This window comes from Silurus aristotelis (genome assembly GCF_946808225.1).
Source record: "Silurus aristotelis genome assembly, chromosome: 28".
In the NCBI taxonomy this organism is placed as follows: Eukaryota; Metazoa; Chordata; class Actinopteri; order Siluriformes; family Siluridae; genus Silurus; species Silurus aristotelis.
This window is the reverse complement of record NC_139601.1, coordinates 12,192,669-12,211,250: the sequence shown is the minus strand read 5'-3', so window position 1 is coordinate 12,211,250 and position 18,582 is coordinate 12,192,669. Positions and strand designations below refer to the sequence as shown.

Sequence of the window (18,582 nt, the reverse complement as noted above, 5' to 3'; positions counted from 1 at the left end):
ATATTTGAGAAAGACAAAGCTAACTGCATACTGCATTTATTACAATCGCATGACTTGGTAGTAGAAGAGTCCGGGTGCTGAACGTGTAGTGTATCACAGTGCAACTCGTTCCAATGGCTCCCTATAAGAAATACAGGCCAATACAATGACTATAAAACATAAATAAATAATACCCTACATAGTGCACTCAAAGGTAGGACAGAGCAATTTGACATTGAGCTGAATAACTGTAGCATACAGAAAATGCGAGGCATCAATGTGAATCTGCACACATGGTGGGATTGCTAAAATATATATATAAAAAATTTAATTAAAGGCCTTTGTTAAAAGCTACAAATGAACAAGGTTTTGTGTTTCTGTTTGAATAAACTTATGCTTTCTCAATAATGGGGGGGGGGGGGGGGGAAGAAGCATACACAATATTCAAGTACTTCTTTTTTTTTTTTTATTTCATTTTAGGACCTCAAACAACTAAGATAACTTTCTCAGTTTTAAATAAATAACTCAAAATCAACATTGATAAACAGAGTAAACTACTGTACCAGCTTCTGAGAAACACTAAATATTAGTAGAGGGTCATTTCTACCTGACTGTTCCTTTATCCATGTGTGCACATAATGGACTAAACTTATACCTTTCTGGTTCTGTTGACATCAACAGGATGGAGTGAAATCTATACAGTCCTATAAACTGCCCATATGTTTCTCAACGACAGCAGAGTTGTTGTTTCTGTGTAAATGGTTCTAAGTGCAACAATTACAATATATATATTTTAATAATGATGCACAATACTCAATTAAAGTCACACATTACCTGTGTGCATTTGTGGTGTGCCAGCAGGTTTAGCAGTCTTATTTTGTACTTTTTTCTTTATTATTTGACAGCTATTTTCTTTGGACATATTAAATCTTTTTTTTTTTTCTTTTCAATCCTGCAAAATTCTAAACACACATCAGGAAAATATAGCAGCTTACAGAAACAATACATGTGCCTTTAAATATGTTCATGATAAACATAGTGTAATATACCACAAAAATGTACCACAGGTAAAAAGTTTTTCTTTTTTTTTTTGTTTGTTTGTTTTTTAAGAAAACCATGTCAAGCCATAAACAGGGAAATGTTTACCAGTGAGTACATTTTTATTGCCCAGATTACATACACAGTTACCAAAGTTATGAAACCATGGCTTGCCATGGCTGGCCTACAGGTCTTGAATCGGTGTATTATGGAGAGATCAGTGTGATGCTGATGTTCCACTTTCTTCTCCAGCTCCAGAGAGCTGCATGAAGAGCTCGCCCAGATCGTTGACCTCGTCATCAAAGTGCGGAACCCCACGATGCTCTCGTTCCTCAATGAAGTCCCACAGTCGTACAGAGTTCAAGAACTTAAAACGAAAAGAAAAAAATATACATAGCATTATTGGTCTCATCTCTTAAATGCACAGTGTAAAAAAATTGACATCTCTGACATAATACTAACAATGTCTCTAGAGTTTCAATCAAGCTCAAGAACTTTAAAACACCTACATGACTGTCCATCAGATTACTGACAATTGTCTCGAATGTGCAAAAAATATATATTTTGATTGACAACTCTCATTTTACGCTACTGTGCCAAGAATCACTGGTTGTCCCAATATGCATGAGCATGTGCTATCAATAAAGGAAAAAAAACATTGTGTGAGCATCAATACCGAGGACAGAAACAGTTGGGAAAAACAGCCTGGTCAGATGCATCTTGATTTATAACTAGGCACTCAGATGGTAAGGTGAGGATTTGCCCCCAACAACATGAATTCATGAACCCTGCATGCCTTGTGTCAACAGTCCAGGCTGATGAAGGTGGTGTAATAGTGTGGGAAATGATTTTGTGGCATAATTGGCACCCATTAAAACAAATGAATCATCGCTGGTATGCCGCAAGCCTGTTTGAGTCTTGTTGCTGATCTGATTATCCCTTCATGGCCACAATTCACTGTCTTTTAATGGCTATTTCAAGCATGATAATGTACTATGTCACAAAGCAAAAGACATCTAAAACTGATTTCACTAACATGACAATGACTCGGCCTTCTCAGGCACCGGATCTGAATCTGGTAACGCACCTTTGGCATGTGGCAGGGACAAACACAGCAAACGTACACCCTTAAGATATGGCACGAACTGCATTATGTACTTATTGAAAAAAGGACCAGAATAAAAATAAATAAATAAATAAAAGAACGTTTTCAAAATCTTGTGGAATCCGTGACATGAAGAGCTGAGGCTGCTTTGAGAGCAAAGCAAGGTTCTTCTGAGTATCACTAAGTGTATAACGTTGGGCTCTGCCCCTATGGATGAGCAATCACTGTCCTAGATGTAACTTATTAGCCAAAAACTCATCTGAACTAAGTGGAAAATTTGCTATCTGATGTGTGAAAGATTTAATACAGAGCAGTTGCGATACCACACCCTAGAGCTGGAATCGAGGCCACAGTTGGCTTCACTGGGACCAACAGCTTTCATCAAGCCTGTTATCTACAGTTTGGGCAAAGTGTGGAACCATACCATGTCAAGTTGTTCAGTAACTCGAGCAGAATTTCTATGCAGGTATCCATTTACACAAACCAAAATAACGTAGAAGATCTGAAAATAGGAGCAGGCAGCCTGAAGCTGGAATCATTTCCTTCTTTAGCACATAGTTCAGTGTTGTTCGGGTCATCAGTTACATCCTACGTAACCAGGAGTGCACTTAAAGTGCTTTAGACAGCAAGCAGTGATATTCACATTGCAAATCATTCCTGGTTGCTTTACAGCACACTATTATGAAGCCTAAAATTAATTACAAAACCCAAAGTGAGATGTGATGGACTGATTACTGATTACAGTGTTGAGAGTGGTTAATTCTTATTCCTATTTGGTTGAGTAAGGAGACTCTGGTGTTTTAACCTCTTTCAGCCTTGGGCCTTGTGCTTCAGAATGGGCTGCTAAATGATACAATCACAAATATATCTAGACCAATATACACTGTATGGACAAGTTTTGGGGCATCTGACATTTCCAGCCCTTCCCAAAGTGTTACCACAAAGTTTGAGGCACGCAACTGTATTGGATGTCTTTGGATGCCCATGAATTAATTTTTGTCTTCACTTGAACCAGGAGAACCAAACCTGTTCCAGCATTACAATGCCATGGTACACAAAGCCTACTCAATAAAGAATATACTTTACATGGGTTGGAGTGGAAGATCTTGAGTGGCCTGCTATAAAGCTCTGACCTTTACCCTACTGAACACCTTTTGGATGAATGGGACCGCTGACTGCACCCCACATCAGTACCTGTCTTTCTCAACACCCATGTGGCTGAATGTGCACAAATCTCCACAAGCACTCCCAAATCTAGTGGAACATCCAGAAGACTGGAGGTTATTATAAATGCACATGGGGGCTACATGTGGAATGGGATGTTAAAAAAAAAAAAAACACAGAGGAATCTTAAGGCCAGGTTCAAGTAATATCAAGTAATAAACAAATGGTACCTCACATAATACATCACCATATCTTTGATTACACATTTTTATGTGACTTACCAGTCATACAACTCCCCTTTTGAGTTGTTACTAAAGAAACAATAATTTATTAAAACAAGAGAATTAATGTAAACCATGCAGCGAGCTTTACTGGCAGGCCTGCAGTTATAATAAAAATCCACCACATCTGATTTGAGCATAAAACAGTGCAGTGTGTGAAAACAATATTCATGAATTTGATGCTAGTTTAAAATGCTGCACACACCCTGCACTAGGGGGCGCTTATTGCACACAGAATAAAGTTCAATTCTAAAGCAATTCATCTTTTAATAAGGTTGTGATTTTAGAATTCTGTACTATTGCTAAAAGTACATGAGTAAGTAGGTTATTTTATATGCATGGGACTCTTTCGGTTATAAATCTGACCCTGTTTATCAGAAAAAAATTGCTTTTATAGTTATATAGTTAGTACTATTTTAATTAGTCGTGTTACCCGAACGTTTCCTTCAGAGCCGAGCTGCTTTCGCGGTTTGTCCGGTTCAGCCCGTGTTCCATCGGGGTAAGCGTGCATGTAAAAACACTTCCCTCCAAATGGACATGTTCCTCTTCCTTGGTCAAAATACTTGCAGGGTTTTTTACTGCAAAACACATCAAGCAATTTTAAAGGGATAGAAATCAATATTAAGGAATGCATCATTGATTTGAACACCCAGTGAGTGTGAAAATATATTTATATTCAGTCAAGCAATCGGTAGCTGCACTGGGAAAGGAGTATGAACCGAAGGCATGAGGGAACATCAGATGGTTATAACCGGAACGCACCTCAGCTAAACTCATCTTCGGAAATGGAGATTTTCAATTATTTAGTGCTTCAGCAAAATCAGAAATGTTATAACCTGCGGTGTGGAGAAGCCTATTGTCTAAGCACTAGGTCTGTTAACTGTTCACATTTTAATGGTGAAACAAGATCTAGATCATTTTTACTTTATTACACAAACATTGGGCTAAACCCTTATCACAGCACTACAGAGTGACACAACAGAAATCTTTAATAGAACAGGAAAATAAAGAAATAAACAAACCACACTGCATTGTGACTAGGCTTGGGCAAGCGGATGCAATAATATTGATATTGTGATTAAGTTAAAGTATATTATACCGTGGTACCTTGACATACGAGTGTACGAGTGGGCACTCGGTCGATTTTTTGCTTTCATACATGAGCAAAAAATTGAGGTCAGGCTCGAGACGCCGCTGCTAGATGGCGAATTGATGCCAGAAAGCGAAGATTGTGACGAAAATTAAGATAAGCAAAGAAGAAAAAGTAAACATTTTAAAGTTTAGGGATACGTAGTGTACAGGAGTGATAGTAAAAAACGAGTTTTCCCTCCACCTCCGATTATCGCCTCATATTTACTAACAATAATTGTAACGCAGGAAAAGAACGATTTTAATTAATGAGAGCATCATCAAACGCTATTTAAAATTTACTTATGCAATGAATTTACATTTTTGATGAATATAAATATTCATATTAATATTAAATATTGTAAAATAGTAATTTGCAGCAGCTCCTCACCTGACTCCACATTTGAACTCCTCAATGAGGCGATTTTTTTCCTCCTGATCTTCCACCCAGTACATGCTGGGAATAACAAACTCAGACACCACCCGGCACTCTGGACAAGACCTGCGCATCACATAAAGCATTAGCTTCACACCACATAATAATTATAATTATTATAAAACAATTTATAAAAAGATTTTTAAAATCAACATCAACAACAATATTAATATTTTGAAAACAACTTTCTGGTTTGTACTCAAAACAATCCTACAAATAAATAAATGGAAATTATTAAAGCATATATGTATAGCATTTTTAACAACAAGAATGGCCCAAAGCAGCTTTGAATAATTAAAGAGATTAAGAATATAAAAGTTACCCTAAATTTGTCCCTAAGATTCCTAAGATTGGTTTATTTAAAATAATTTTTCTGGTTAGTGGTAACCATCTGCAGTTAACTAGTAGGTTAGTGGTCAATGCTGGCTGCTGATTGTCTTCCAATAGTAGTAAGCAAAAAGTAAACACAGGAAAATGCAAATAAAAAAAGTTGTCGTAGTTTGTATAAAATATGAAAATATTTTTGTAGCCCACCGAGACCTTGTGTACCATGCAATCCTCCCCACACACACACCAAGTCATAACTTTCTCTCTACAGCCATACAGTACTTTTATACAAAAAATAATAATAAATAAAGACCGTATCAAAGTAGGATAATCTTCTGAAAAGACTGGTTCTTCTAAACAGAGGTCGACTGATTAATCAGGCCGATTTTTGCCCTTTTTAAAAACTCAAATCGACATTGGCCGACTGTGCCGCAAATTAGGATTATTATTATGTTACACATCTGACACACCAAACTGTAAGTGTACATTCTGCGCTTACTCTCCCTTACCAGCAGGTGGGAGTAGTGTGTATTCGACAACTGTATGTATGTATGTATGTATGTATGTATGTATGTATGTATGTATGTGTGTATATATAAGCAAGCAGTGATTACACCTGCTGCGATCATTACTAACAGACTCCTGTAGCTTTTTTCAATTAATCCTCCAAGTTGCAAATACAAGAGCAAAAATAACAGCAAACTTTTTTCTCGTGTGCTCATTCTCTAAGCTATTCTAAACCAATCGGATTATCTTTCTCGCCGACGAGCTCCGCCGCTGTTTCAACATACAGAAAACAGCTGGTGCCGTCCGACCAGAGCCAATGGTGAGGAGCAAAACTAAAGCCGACCGACAATCAAATCCCTCCAACATTCCCCAACCGCTGACCGTAAGCTTGGTGTGTCCCGAGCTTTAAGTACTAATTCATTCTAACCTTATATATAATTTAATTGGTTAAATATGATGCAACTTTTGGTGAGAGAATGAGAGAAGATGATTGGAACTGTATTGTTACAGAGCCTTCAGCCAGCTGTAGTTTAGGCTACAGGTAGGCACGGGTACATATTGTGTATGTTTGTAATGGCCATGCATGCAGATACTGCTCTCCAATAAACAGTAAATATCACAAAGCTTGTATGAGCTGTGAATAGACTTGGGGCTGATTGTGTTTTTAAAAATGTTCACAAATTCAGTGTATCCCTGTGTTTTACAATAACTTTTTTTAAACAGTTTTTTAACTAGTTGTGGTTTACTCTATTTCAGACCACATGCTGCTTTTTCTATGGTCAAACGTTCTACAATATTATACAGTAATTCTCTATATGCTCTATACATCCTATACAGTGTACACTGTTTACAGAATGTTATGGATCTCAAAATGGCTTCATGTTGATAAGCAGATCATAATTTTTTTCTCTCTCTAATGTACTCAAGATGGGGATACTTACTTAATGATCTTGTTGTCAAACTGCTTGGCACAGCGCCACTGCCGGATGCAGCCGAGGCAGTAGGTGTGACAGCAGCTGGACAGGATGCCGAAGCGGCGCTCGGACGGAGACGCCTTCTCGTACACCACCTCCATGCAGATACTGCACACCTTGTCCTGGCTCTGCTGCACTGCAAATGCCTGCTCCATGTCCTTCTCAAATGCACTCATACACACCTGGAAAAGAAACAACATCAAGAGTACATGAGCGTACCTATTCGATAACTACAGCTGAAACCATACTGTAGACATTTCCTTAGCTACACTAATTTCATGTGAATATACACGTATTTGACCTTTAATTGACTATCAGAATTCTAGTAGCTATAAAGTTTACATACACAAAGATGACTCTTAACTCTGATTTGTGAATGCACCTGTGGCTGTATTTACAGTCCTTACTTTATTGCCCTTTTGCCCTTGAATCCATTGAACCAAGAACCATGTAGGGGGTTCCACACAGACTCTACTTATAATAATATTAATGGCATATGGCAGAAACCATTATTAAGAGTGACATATAATTATCTACAATTTATGCAGCTGAGGGTTAAATGCCCAGAAAAAGCAGCTTGGTGGGGCTGGGATTTTAACTCATGACCTTCCTATAAGATGCACTTTAACCACTGAGCTGCCACATCCCTCTTCATTCTTTATTCAGAAAAATAGAACAAATAAACTAAAATGGATGAATTAACTTTGGTCTAAAATGTAACAATGCAGGACAACAACAAAGAACCTGGCTCAGAAGCATCATGCGCCAAAAGATTTACAGCCTAACCTCTAGCCTCTAACTCAGTCACACAAGTAAGAAGCTCTTATTCCAAGACTAGCATTAAGAAACCCAGACTGATGATTGCAGGTGATTACCAGTAATTTGCAGGATTCTCTGGCCAAATGAATCAGCGTTAACTATAAAAAAAAAAAAGTTAAAGCTATAGATCCAAAGAACAACATCCCAACTGTGGAGGATGAGGGTGACAGCATTATGTTGAAGAGGCATTTTGCTGAAAAACGACTGGGGCACTTCAGAAAATAGATCATCATGAGAAAGAAGGATTATCTAGAAAAACTGAGGGAACATCTCAAGACATCAGACAGAAAGCGTGATCAGAAATGGGTCTTCATCAGAATCTAAGCATGGGAATTGGAGTGGCCAGAAAAACCTTGAACTGAATCCTATAGAGAATTTACAGTCTGAACTGAAAAAAGTGTGTATGAGCAAGGAGGTCCACAAACCTAACTGGACTACTCAGCAGAAGGCAACCCCAAGTATCTGATTCCAGTTCAACCAATTCAAGGGTAATGCTACCAAATACTAACACAATCTATCAATCAACTAAAAATCTGATATATTAATAAATATAAACAACTAAAATAAATTACTAAATTAATAAATAAAAAACTACACACACCTTCTCATGTGCTGCCCTCTGCACTGGGTCGTGTGGGTGCAAAACCTGCAGCCTGCAAATTTCACACATGTCGCCATGAAGATACGGACACGTATCGCCATAGTGACATTGGCTCCCCGCCGCAAAAGGGCAAAGCAGGGCCTGATGGGCTATATCAGGGAACGGGCTGGCGGTGGCTGAACTCTCCAGTCCTGAGCGGATGGCTTCCAGGTAGCTATGAGGTTTGACCTGAGAGGCATCTCTGTAATCCCAGCAATCCAGAAGCTCTGCACTTTCTCCGCTGTACGGCTGCCCTCGACTGTCACTGGCCAAAGCTACAGGATGAGAGTGTAAGAATGGCAGGATTATTAAACAGAGACAGTCCAATAAAAACGGCATTTAAGGACAAGATATGGTCATGATGTACACAGTCATTGGTTTGAGTATGATTGATGATTGGGTTTTCACTGGTTATTGTTTTTTTTAAAAAAAGCATCACAATGGTTTAAATGAGTCTTAGATTTTATATGGGCTGTGTGAACTCTCTGGAAGTGAAAAAATAATACCATTTCCTTCTGTCTTCCGCAGTGTTAGTGTGTCATATATTTATATCTACATTTACTGCTTCCTATCGGACACACCATTTAATAACTGGGTTAGTTAGTAAAAAGCTTTATAAAAGTTCTCTTAAAAAAAAAAAAAGATGATATTTTTTAGAATAAAGTCAAATCAAATAATATTATCTCCAATATAATGCATACAAATCAAAACAGAGAAATCCAGAGAGACTTAGAAATACCATATCGATGAACAATACAGGGTACAGGTGTAAAAAATAAATATATGTGTATATATATATATATATATATATATATATATATATATATATATATATATATATATATATAAATATAAGTACAATGATCCAGTCTACCTCTGTCTCTTAACACAATAGGTTTCTTTGTGATTCTTGTGGTGCTTGGTGGAGGTGGAGGTCCAGGTCCCGTAGAGGGCAGGACAGACGCTCCTGCAGTACTGGCTCTGTTTGAGTGATCCACAGGAGGTCCAGCTCCACGGCCACCCGGCTTGATGTGGTCGTACCTGAAACACAAACAAGCCTTTAATCGGGGAGGAATAATAACAAACCTATCACATGTTATATATAAATTCTCAACCTACAGCAATTTCAACAATTACCTGCACCGATCACCATAAGCGCATACACCTTTCTGATAAAATTTACATATTGTTGAAGGTTTGCTGGTTAGCAGATCATGTGAGAACATGCACCTGTTCCCCTCTCGACAAACACCATGGAGAAAGTATCTGCAAAAAAAAAAAGTAGAGAATGAAAAAGAGAGAATAATATGTGATCACGTTATAATAGAAATAAATACATAATGAAATGTCCAGAGTTTATAAAAGTAGGTAACCAGGGGTAACACAGCGCGACTCATCCCAAATAGCTCCCTAGCAGAAATATAGGCCACTACAAAGTCTCATACCCTACATAGTGCACTATTATAGGGAGGACAGAGCAATTTGACATTCAGCTGAACGGCTATAACGAACAAATATCTCACGCGTTGTTTAACTTGTTTATTTCCATTCTGTCATGGCGCTACAGAGGATCGTTATTCCGCGTTTTCGTTGCTAAGGAGTGAGCAAACAAAGCAAACTCTCCGAGAAACCCTCGCAAGTCACCGAGCTAACACTGCACCATTTTTGTTTAACGTCAAAGTCAAACGTGATTCCATCCCCGTCGCGTAACACTCGTAATTGGTTTATATTTTTGCGGATAGCGCTCCGGGTGGTTTGTACAGTTTTACCTGCAGGTGACTTGCTTTGTTGACATGTTTCATTTCATATATACGCAGTTTATATTTTTCTTCCTGTTCTCGTACGTTATTTGTGCGACCTCTAATTGCTGCCGACTGCAACAGCAAATGCGCTGTGGGTTCCGCACCGTTTAACGCCGAGCACAGTACTTATTGTTTACCGATAATCATGCCATTGATATTCAGTATATTATAGCAATTATTTCTAGATTTAAGCAAACATTCTATTTTTTAATCAGTGTGTTGGTGTTTGTGCAATGATGTGTGTCACTACATATACTGTCCCGAATGCACGCTTAAGACGCTTGGGTATATGATGTGAGCAAGAAACCCAATGAACACAATTTATTAAATCTCTTTTCATGCATACATCATCACTAGCAGAAGCATCGATATTAATCTCATAATATAAAATGACCATGGGTTTTCCGTGCATTTCTTCGTGAATTATGATCATTAAGAAATTAAGGAAAAGTGTGTTTATGTGCAAATTCTACAAGAAAGAAAATGCAAAAGTATAAATGGTTCATGAAAAAGTTTTGAACTGTTTCAGCTGACCTTTCCTCACAATGTCCAGTTTTTCTTGAAATGTCCGTCTTTGTAAGTGTATCTGTGACCAAATAAATGTTTTCTCCTGTCAGCCACTGAGGAATGAAAAAAACAGCTTTTCAATCCACATGAATATATTTGATTTTGAGCACTCATCAGCAGATGCAGTTTGATAGCTGTCTAGTGCGCTCTTTGACCATCCAATCAAAGGACGTGAAAATGCTGAAGTGTTTAGATGCCTTCTAGGTGGACTTGGAGTAAGAAAGTTGGAATGTGATCAGTTAAAGGAGAAGGTTCAAGCAACATAGATTTGAATTATTAGGACGCCTGTAGAGTTTACAGTGCTGGATTTACAGCAGCACCCTTTGACCCTGGTTTGAAACTCAAAAAAATTTTAAAACATAATTCAGTGATTGTGATGCAATTTAGACCAGCTCAGAAGGCCTTGGTGACCCTGACGGCCCACCACTGGATCATCAAAATATTGAAAATATAATCGGGACTATCAGTTTTTTTCAATCTAATTCTTCTGGTCGTAACAGAAGAATAGGACATCCAGATATTCCAGAGAGATTGTTTCTTCCCCATACATTGTGTCCTATTGGAATGGCTGCATTGTTAACATTCTATGGAAAAAAGTGTTGACTGCATTCTGAATACTTACTTACCAGGATAATTCAATTCAATACATTTTTATTTGTATAGCGCTTTTAACAATAAACATTTTCTCAAAGCAGCTTTACACAGATAATGTAGTGATAAAGAATGAATAAGATGTTCTTTATAAGTGTAAGTCCGTCCCTAATGAGCGAGCCGCTGGCAACTGTGGCAAGGAATAACTCCCTGAGATGGAATAAGGAAGAAACCTTGAGAGGAACCAGACTCAAGAGGGAACCCATCCTCATCTGGGTTGCACTGAATGTCCATCTATAAGGATGTATCTTTTAAAATAACTAATCTCCTCTATCCTGGCAAGCTTTATTTAAAAATAGGATATTTCTGGACAGTAATTCTTTTTTTTTTTTTTTTTTTGTGGTGGTGAGGATGAATCTGGTTTTTTTTTTTATCTCTTCTGGAAATGTGCACATACAGCTTTGCTCTGGGTAGATTTTTGCATTCACAAATAACTTAAATAGACAATCTTTTTTTGAGAAATTTATTTATCTTACAAGCTACATTCTTTTTAATACAAAATGTAAATTTTAGTGTCCTAAGACTAAAATGTACCAGGACACTCTGACTACTTTAAGCAACACTAAATATCTTAAGACCATAAGCCTTTCTTTTTTTTTTTTTTTTTTTTTTTTTTTTTTTTTTTTTTTTTACAGTTTTGTGTGTCGTGGCCAATTATTATCAACAGCAACAATCCAATAACAAAGTTGCAATATCCAGTAATCACGTTTATTTAGTTTAGGGTCCAGGGCGAATAAAATTTACTAAAAAGTAGAATGTAATTTACGTATGGGCCCTTACTGACTCTCTATAATGTGTTGATTATATTCACCCATTAAGCACTTCCTTTAATATACTGACTTTGCTGGGTACCACTAAAATATATCTTATATATGACAGAAACACAAGATAATGAAAAAGTTAAACAAGCACCATATATGTAAGTTTGGTTTCTATTATATACCACTGACATTGTTGGGTATGTTTTGGAGTTAATAAAAAAAAAGTGGTGTTTTGTTGTTGACTTTATTCCAAATCCTTCACTACATACAGCTATACCTGGTGTTAAAATGACGACATGACAGGAAGTGTGTTATGAAGTAATAGCCTTCTGTTTTTTTGTTGTTGTTGTAGTACACTACACCTGGCCAGTAGGGGGTCGCTTAGGACGCAGCCTGGTTTTGACCGGTGTGCGCTTGGAATGGAGGAAACTATAGTTAAATTTAGACATTGCGGGAAAGATATTTATAGTTTTTCCAAACAGCAAAATGTGTGTCCTGTTTGTCATGATCATCTCATCCTTCGAATTTTAGACGCACCGGTGGCTCTTCCGTCTCCTTTCACAAACGGCCATCAAACTCACTGCTCGTTTCTTATAGGAGGTACTGAAGGCCCGTGGTGTTTAAAGTAAGTTTTAACTCGTAGATCATCGTAATTCAGTAAATATAGTGGTAGTTGTACACACTTGACTAAGTTTTTTTTTCTTCTTCCGGTTTAAGTGAATGGAGCGAGACGGAGTTACATGTTGGACTTTCCGACTCAACAGGTAGAAAGCGCGCGCTCCAGCACCTCCAGTGTCTCTCGTTCTCGTGCTCGAAAACCGTATTCGAACATGCGGGATGATGTCATAAACATAATAACATTCATTGCATCGTCACTGAACATTTTGACTGCTTCCTATCTTACACAACATTTGATAACTGGGTTAGTCAGAATATAGTAAAATCAAATAATATTATCTCCAATATAATGCATACAAATCAAAACAGAGAAATCCAGAGAGACTTAGAAATACCACATCGATGAACAATACAGGGTAAAGGTGTAAAAAAAAAAATATATGTATATATAAGCTAAATTTGAGTGTCTAAAATTTAAAATGACGTAAAATTATATAACAAAATTTTGAGCAAATGGAGACCAATGATTGGTTGTTCAGGGGAAATGGTGAACTGTGATTGATTATTAAGGAAACATTTTTATCAATGATTTGTTAGGGAAAATGTAGATCATTGATTGGTTATTGTGGAAAATAGTGATGATTAGTTATGGGGAAATTGTGAACCATGATTGGTTATTAGGGGAAATGTTAATGAGTGATCGGTAGTTGGGGAACATGGTGATCAATAACTGTTAATTGTGGAACATGGTGATCGGTGATTGGTTTTTGGGAAACAGTGGTGGTCAGTAATTGATTTCTGGGAAACAGTGGTGATCAGTGATTGGTTTCTGGAAAACAGTGGTGATCATTAATTGGTTGTTGGGGACAGTGGTTGATCTAATTGCAGGAATTAGACACTGGTGGTAAACCCAAAAATAACTTGTATAAGTTGGAAAAACTATATAAGACTATTATATATATGAATTGTACTTATGCAAATAACTAATAACCAGTACAGTGTTTGCCCTCTAGGTTTAGTATATAACTACACACTGTCAGGAGTTCAGAGGGATGAACACGGATGGGAGCAGTGTGTGTCTATCCAACTGGTTCCACCATATAGAGAAGACCTAAAACAGTTATGGGATAAAGAACTGAGCCATTTTTCATCTCTTCCAGCATGGACTCCAGAACGGTGGGTGATAAAAGTCTTACACACCCTTATGATATAACAGGTTTTCAAAATATAAAAACAGAAATAAATGTAAGAATGTTACTTTTTTAATGTGATCTTCCAACAAACAAAAATAATTAGGAACATTTTTAATAAAAAAAAAAAAGACTACCACAGTTTGATTGCATGATTGCATTTCTATTACAGCATTAAGTCTTTGAAATAAGTCTCTATTAACCTCACACATCTAATTCTTTGGAATTTTATCCAACTCTTCTTTGCATAATAATTCAAGTTTCTTCAAATTTTGAGGGGATTTTTTGTGTACGGCTCTTTTTAGGTCATTCCATAGGTTTTGAATGGGATTGAGGTTTGGGCTCTGGCTGGGATATTCCAGGACTTTGATTATCTATTTTTGAAGTTTCCTTTGTTGATTTCGATGTGTGCTTTGGGTCATGTTGAAATATAAAATTCCTCTTCATTTTCAGCTTTTTGAAAGAGGACAGAAGGTTTTGTGCCAAAATATCTTGATATTTAGAGCTATTAATTTTCCCATCTGCTGTATCTCGACAAGTGCCCCTGCCACAGCTGAGGAGAAGAAGCCTCAAAGCATATTACTACTCCAACCATGCTTCACTGTCGGTATGGGAGAGTCTTCAGAGGGTCATCCTGATCTTTGCAATGTTTCTGTGGTGCCACATTTCCTCTACTTATTGATGATGGTTTGGACAGTGTTAAATCCCTCATCTGATTTGTACCTTTTAAACAATTAAGTCTCGCAGTTTCTTTGGCAACTTTTTGTGGCCCATGGCTCTGAATAGAACACAACCCTAAACATTCAAGCAAATACTACAGCAACAGTTTGCTTTTATCTAGTTTTACTCAGAATCACTTTAATTGTTGGCAAGTGAATGCCATTAAGCTACAGGTCTAATTCTGAATGTGGCTGTTTAACTACCCAATCATGGCCCTATTATGAAAATGTGTGCACCCTTATGCAATCACAGTGTTGTAGGTTTTTTGTATTTAAAATATTCCCAATTATTACATTATGTCCTGAGATAAATAATAAGCATTTCATTGTTTATTTTTATGTGCACATAAGAACTTGTTTCAAAGGAGATGTGTAAAATAATAATGGACTGCTGTTATAAGATAATAGTTAACAATTGGGTGAAATTGATAATTTTCCAGTAATTGCACACGCTGAAGTGATTTTTACCCTTAATCCACTATAGTCCACTATGATACATTGTATGCTTTACCATTCTCTTAACAGATCATCAGATTGGGTCATTCCCTTAGCCTTTTCCTCTCTTCCTTAAAGCCTAAAGGGACCTTTAAAAAAACAAAATAAACTATTACAAAGGGATTACACTGGAAGCTCCCTCCAAAAAAGACAAAATATATATGTCAGGACAGAAAATCTTATCTTACCATATCAACAATTACAGGTTTTTTTTTTTTTTGTTTTTTTTTTTTGTTATGTTCAACTTTGGCTGGACAAATGTTGGTAGCATAGAAACAATAACAAATTAGAATAAATGCACTAATATAAAGCTGTGCTGCAGAATGTTTTAAAAGCAGCTGTTAGTAAAAAAAAAAAAAAAAAAAAAGCAAACAAATATTTAATAACATAGTTTGACCAAACCGCACTCAACATTGCGGTGGTATAAAATGGATTTATGTTAATAAAAAATGGATAAAAAAATGAACGTAATTTTTTTTTTCTTTTTTTGCGTTTCAAGATTCCATGAGGAGAGGGAGTTTGGCTCGTGTTGCTACGGTTTCACCCTGACATTCATAAACCACATGAGATCACTGGACAGTAAGGCCCCTCTCAGCAGAAATGAGTTCACCAGTGCTTACATTTTATCCAGAATGAAACATGCCTCTATGTATATCAGGGCGTATGAAGAAATATCACAAAATAAATTTTACATTGTTGATAAATAAGGTCTTGTTTTTCAGCTAATTGTTTTCTTCTTTTTTCACTGTCACCTGTGCAATAAATAATAATGTTTTAATTATTATTTTCTGGCAGTCATTTCAATATGAAATCACCTTTCATTTGCAATGTTCTTACTACTCATGTATACTGAATTGGAAATTTCCCTTCAAGTAATCCACATTTTAATTTGGACGGATGTCTTTTGCTTAGAAAAATACTAATAAAACGTTAAAATGACTAACAGTATACAGTATATGTAGTTTTTGAGTTCTTGTTAGACAGAAGGGGGCAGTAATGATTGTCTGTCTTTCTTAACCTCCTCTAACTTTTAGTTTAGATATTGGTTTTCTACAGAAAGTACGTCTAGACAGGCCATATCATTAAACCTACATGTCTAATATTGTGTAGGTTCCCCTTGTGCTATTGAGGAATGGACTTCACAAGACCTCTGAAGGTGTAATATGGTATCTGGCACCAAGATGTTAGATGCAGAACCATTAATACTGTAAATTGCGAGGTGGAGCGCCCATGGATTAGACTTGTTCATTCAGAAAATCTCACAGATGCTTGATCGGTTTGTGATCTGGTTAATTTGCAAGCCAGGAACACAACATGAGCTCTTCATGTTCCTCAAAACAATCCTGAACAATGTTTTGTAGTGTTGCAGGGTGCGTTACTTTGCCACTGTATTAGGGAATTCCTTGCCATTAACAGGTGTACTTAGTCTGCAGCAATGTTTAGGTAGGTGATGCATGTCAAAGTAACATACTAATGAAGGCCGGGACCCAAGGTTTCCAAGCAGGTCATTGTTAAAAGCGTCATATTGTGTCTGCCTTGTTTTCATTAATCAGACCATGATACCATTTGCTCATTGCTCCATGGTCCAGTTCTGATGATCACTTGCCTGTTGAAAATGCTTTTAGTGGTCAGTATTGGCACTCTGTGGCTACATAGCCTCATACGCACTATGCTGATAACTGGCATTACCTGTTTCAGCAAATTGAGCTAGAGGAGCTTTTCTGTGGCATCACAGAAGTTTTGAAGATAGTCTGACCCAGTTGTGTAGCCATCATAATTTGGCCCTTGTCAGATCTCAGATCACAGAACATAAAACATAAAATGTAACAACAAATATTAATAATAGAGTAACTAATTACCTTAGTTTTACCTGAGACTTAGTTATTATTATGATTTATATTTCTCAAAGGACTTCATGGTAATCATGTTTTCATGATTAATGAATAGCAAACACATGGTGTGTGTGTGTGTGTGTGTGTGTGTGTGTGTGTGTGTGTGTGTGTGTGTGTGTGTGTGTGTGTGTGTATAAGATGTGCTTTGCTATTGTGCAGACTTCTTTTACAACGGAACATGCGTACTGTTCATTAGGCAATGACTTCTATTGTATGTGCTTTGTAAGATGAAACTGGCATGTAAAAGGATGCCAGCTCCTCCACATTCACAACAAACTGACTAACAATTACAATGAACTTAGAACAGTTAATATGACGGTACTTCTTCGGATACATCTCGTGAGTTCGAATTGTTGCAGAAACAAACAATGCTAATTAAAATGGTCATGTACTGTAATATAAACTGCTTTTCATTTTTATTAAATATAAACAATAGTTTCTACATTTTTAGTCTAAATCAACATGCTTCAATAGAATAAAAAAAAAAAAAAGGTTTGAATTAGGCTGTATCCCAGTTTTTTAATGGTATTCCATATAGTAATATTTTTTTATTTTTTGCTTGGGTGTACATTTAATATACATTATATGTTTTATATGTTTTTTTTTTTTTTTTAACATCTCATTACCCCATAACCTCCACTCTTCTGGGAAGATGTTCCACTATATTTAGCAATGTGGATGTTTGTTCTCATTCAGCTACATGGAATTAGTAACGTCAGATACTGATGTATGGTGAAGAGGTCTGGGGTGCAGTCAGCATTTCAATTCATCCCAAAGGTGTTTAATAAGGATGAGCTCAGAGCTCTATAGCAGGCTACTAAAGATCTTCTAATCCAAGCCATTTAAAGCATATCTTCATGGAACTGGCTTTGTATGGCACAGGAGCATTGTATGCTGCAACAGGTTTGGGTCTCCTATTTATTTCATTTAAATTATGAGGTCTATCAAATTTGAAGTTTATTAGTTTTCATGTAATAAATATCACATTACATGGACAGAGGTTTTTGGATAATATACCATATTATATACCATAATTTTTTGCCATCTTTTTTTTTTACCTTGCATTCAGACAGAATATGATATGGACCATACAGCACCCCACAGTTTGATATACTGAAATACACCAACTAGGCATAACATTACAACCATATAACATTATGACTAATGAAGTGCATAATACTGATTATCTTTTCATCATAGCACCTGTTAGTGAGTGGGATATATTAGGCAGCAAGTGAACATTTTGTCCTTAAAGTTGATGTGTTGGACGCAGAAGAAATGGACAAGCTTGTTTGCTGCTATATGTGTAAAGGTATTTATACACTTATTTATGCCTGGCATAGCAATTTCCTTAATAAATCTGTATATAAACCAAATGCAAATTCATAAAATGTGTTAATTAAAATGGTCATATCCACACCAGAATCTGCACTGAACTCCTCTTCCCACAAAACACAGACACCAGCTACAACACCCACTCCGTCTTTGC

The 18,582-nt window shown here is 36.7% G+C and overlaps 2 protein-coding genes across 2 annotated transcripts; one reads left to right on the top strand and one right to left on the bottom strand.

Moving 5' to 3' along the window:
* Window positions 1-422: 422 nt before the first annotated feature.
* Window positions 423-10,311, bottom strand: mkrn2 (makorin, ring finger protein, 2). The gene is made up of 8 exons (XM_083534239.1): window positions 10,168-10,311; window positions 9,536-9,664; window positions 9,273-9,439; window positions 8,360-8,673; window positions 6,907-7,121; window positions 5,087-5,197; window positions 4,001-4,145; window positions 423-1,384 (listed from the first exon to the last, which is right to left on the bottom strand). Exons 1-8 carry the CDS (start codon window positions 10,191-10,193, stop codon window positions 1,235-1,237), a joined length of 1,257 nt encoding a protein of 418 aa, XP_083390365.1. The 5' UTR covers window positions 10,194-10,311; the 3' UTR covers window positions 423-1,234.
* Window positions 10,312-12,523: 2,212 nt separating this feature from the next.
* mkrn2os.1 (MKRN2 opposite strand, tandem duplicate 1) lies at window positions 12,524-16,267 on the top strand. Its single transcript, XM_083534303.1, has 4 exons — window positions 12,524-12,804; window positions 12,897-12,943; window positions 13,811-13,973; window positions 15,701-16,267. The coding sequence occupies exons 1-4, from the start codon at window positions 12,599-12,601 to the stop codon at window positions 15,906-15,908; spliced, it is 624 nt and encodes a 207-aa protein (XP_083390429.1). The 5' UTR covers window positions 12,524-12,598; the 3' UTR covers window positions 15,909-16,267.
* The last annotated feature ends 2,315 nt before the right edge of the window (window positions 16,268-18,582 follow it).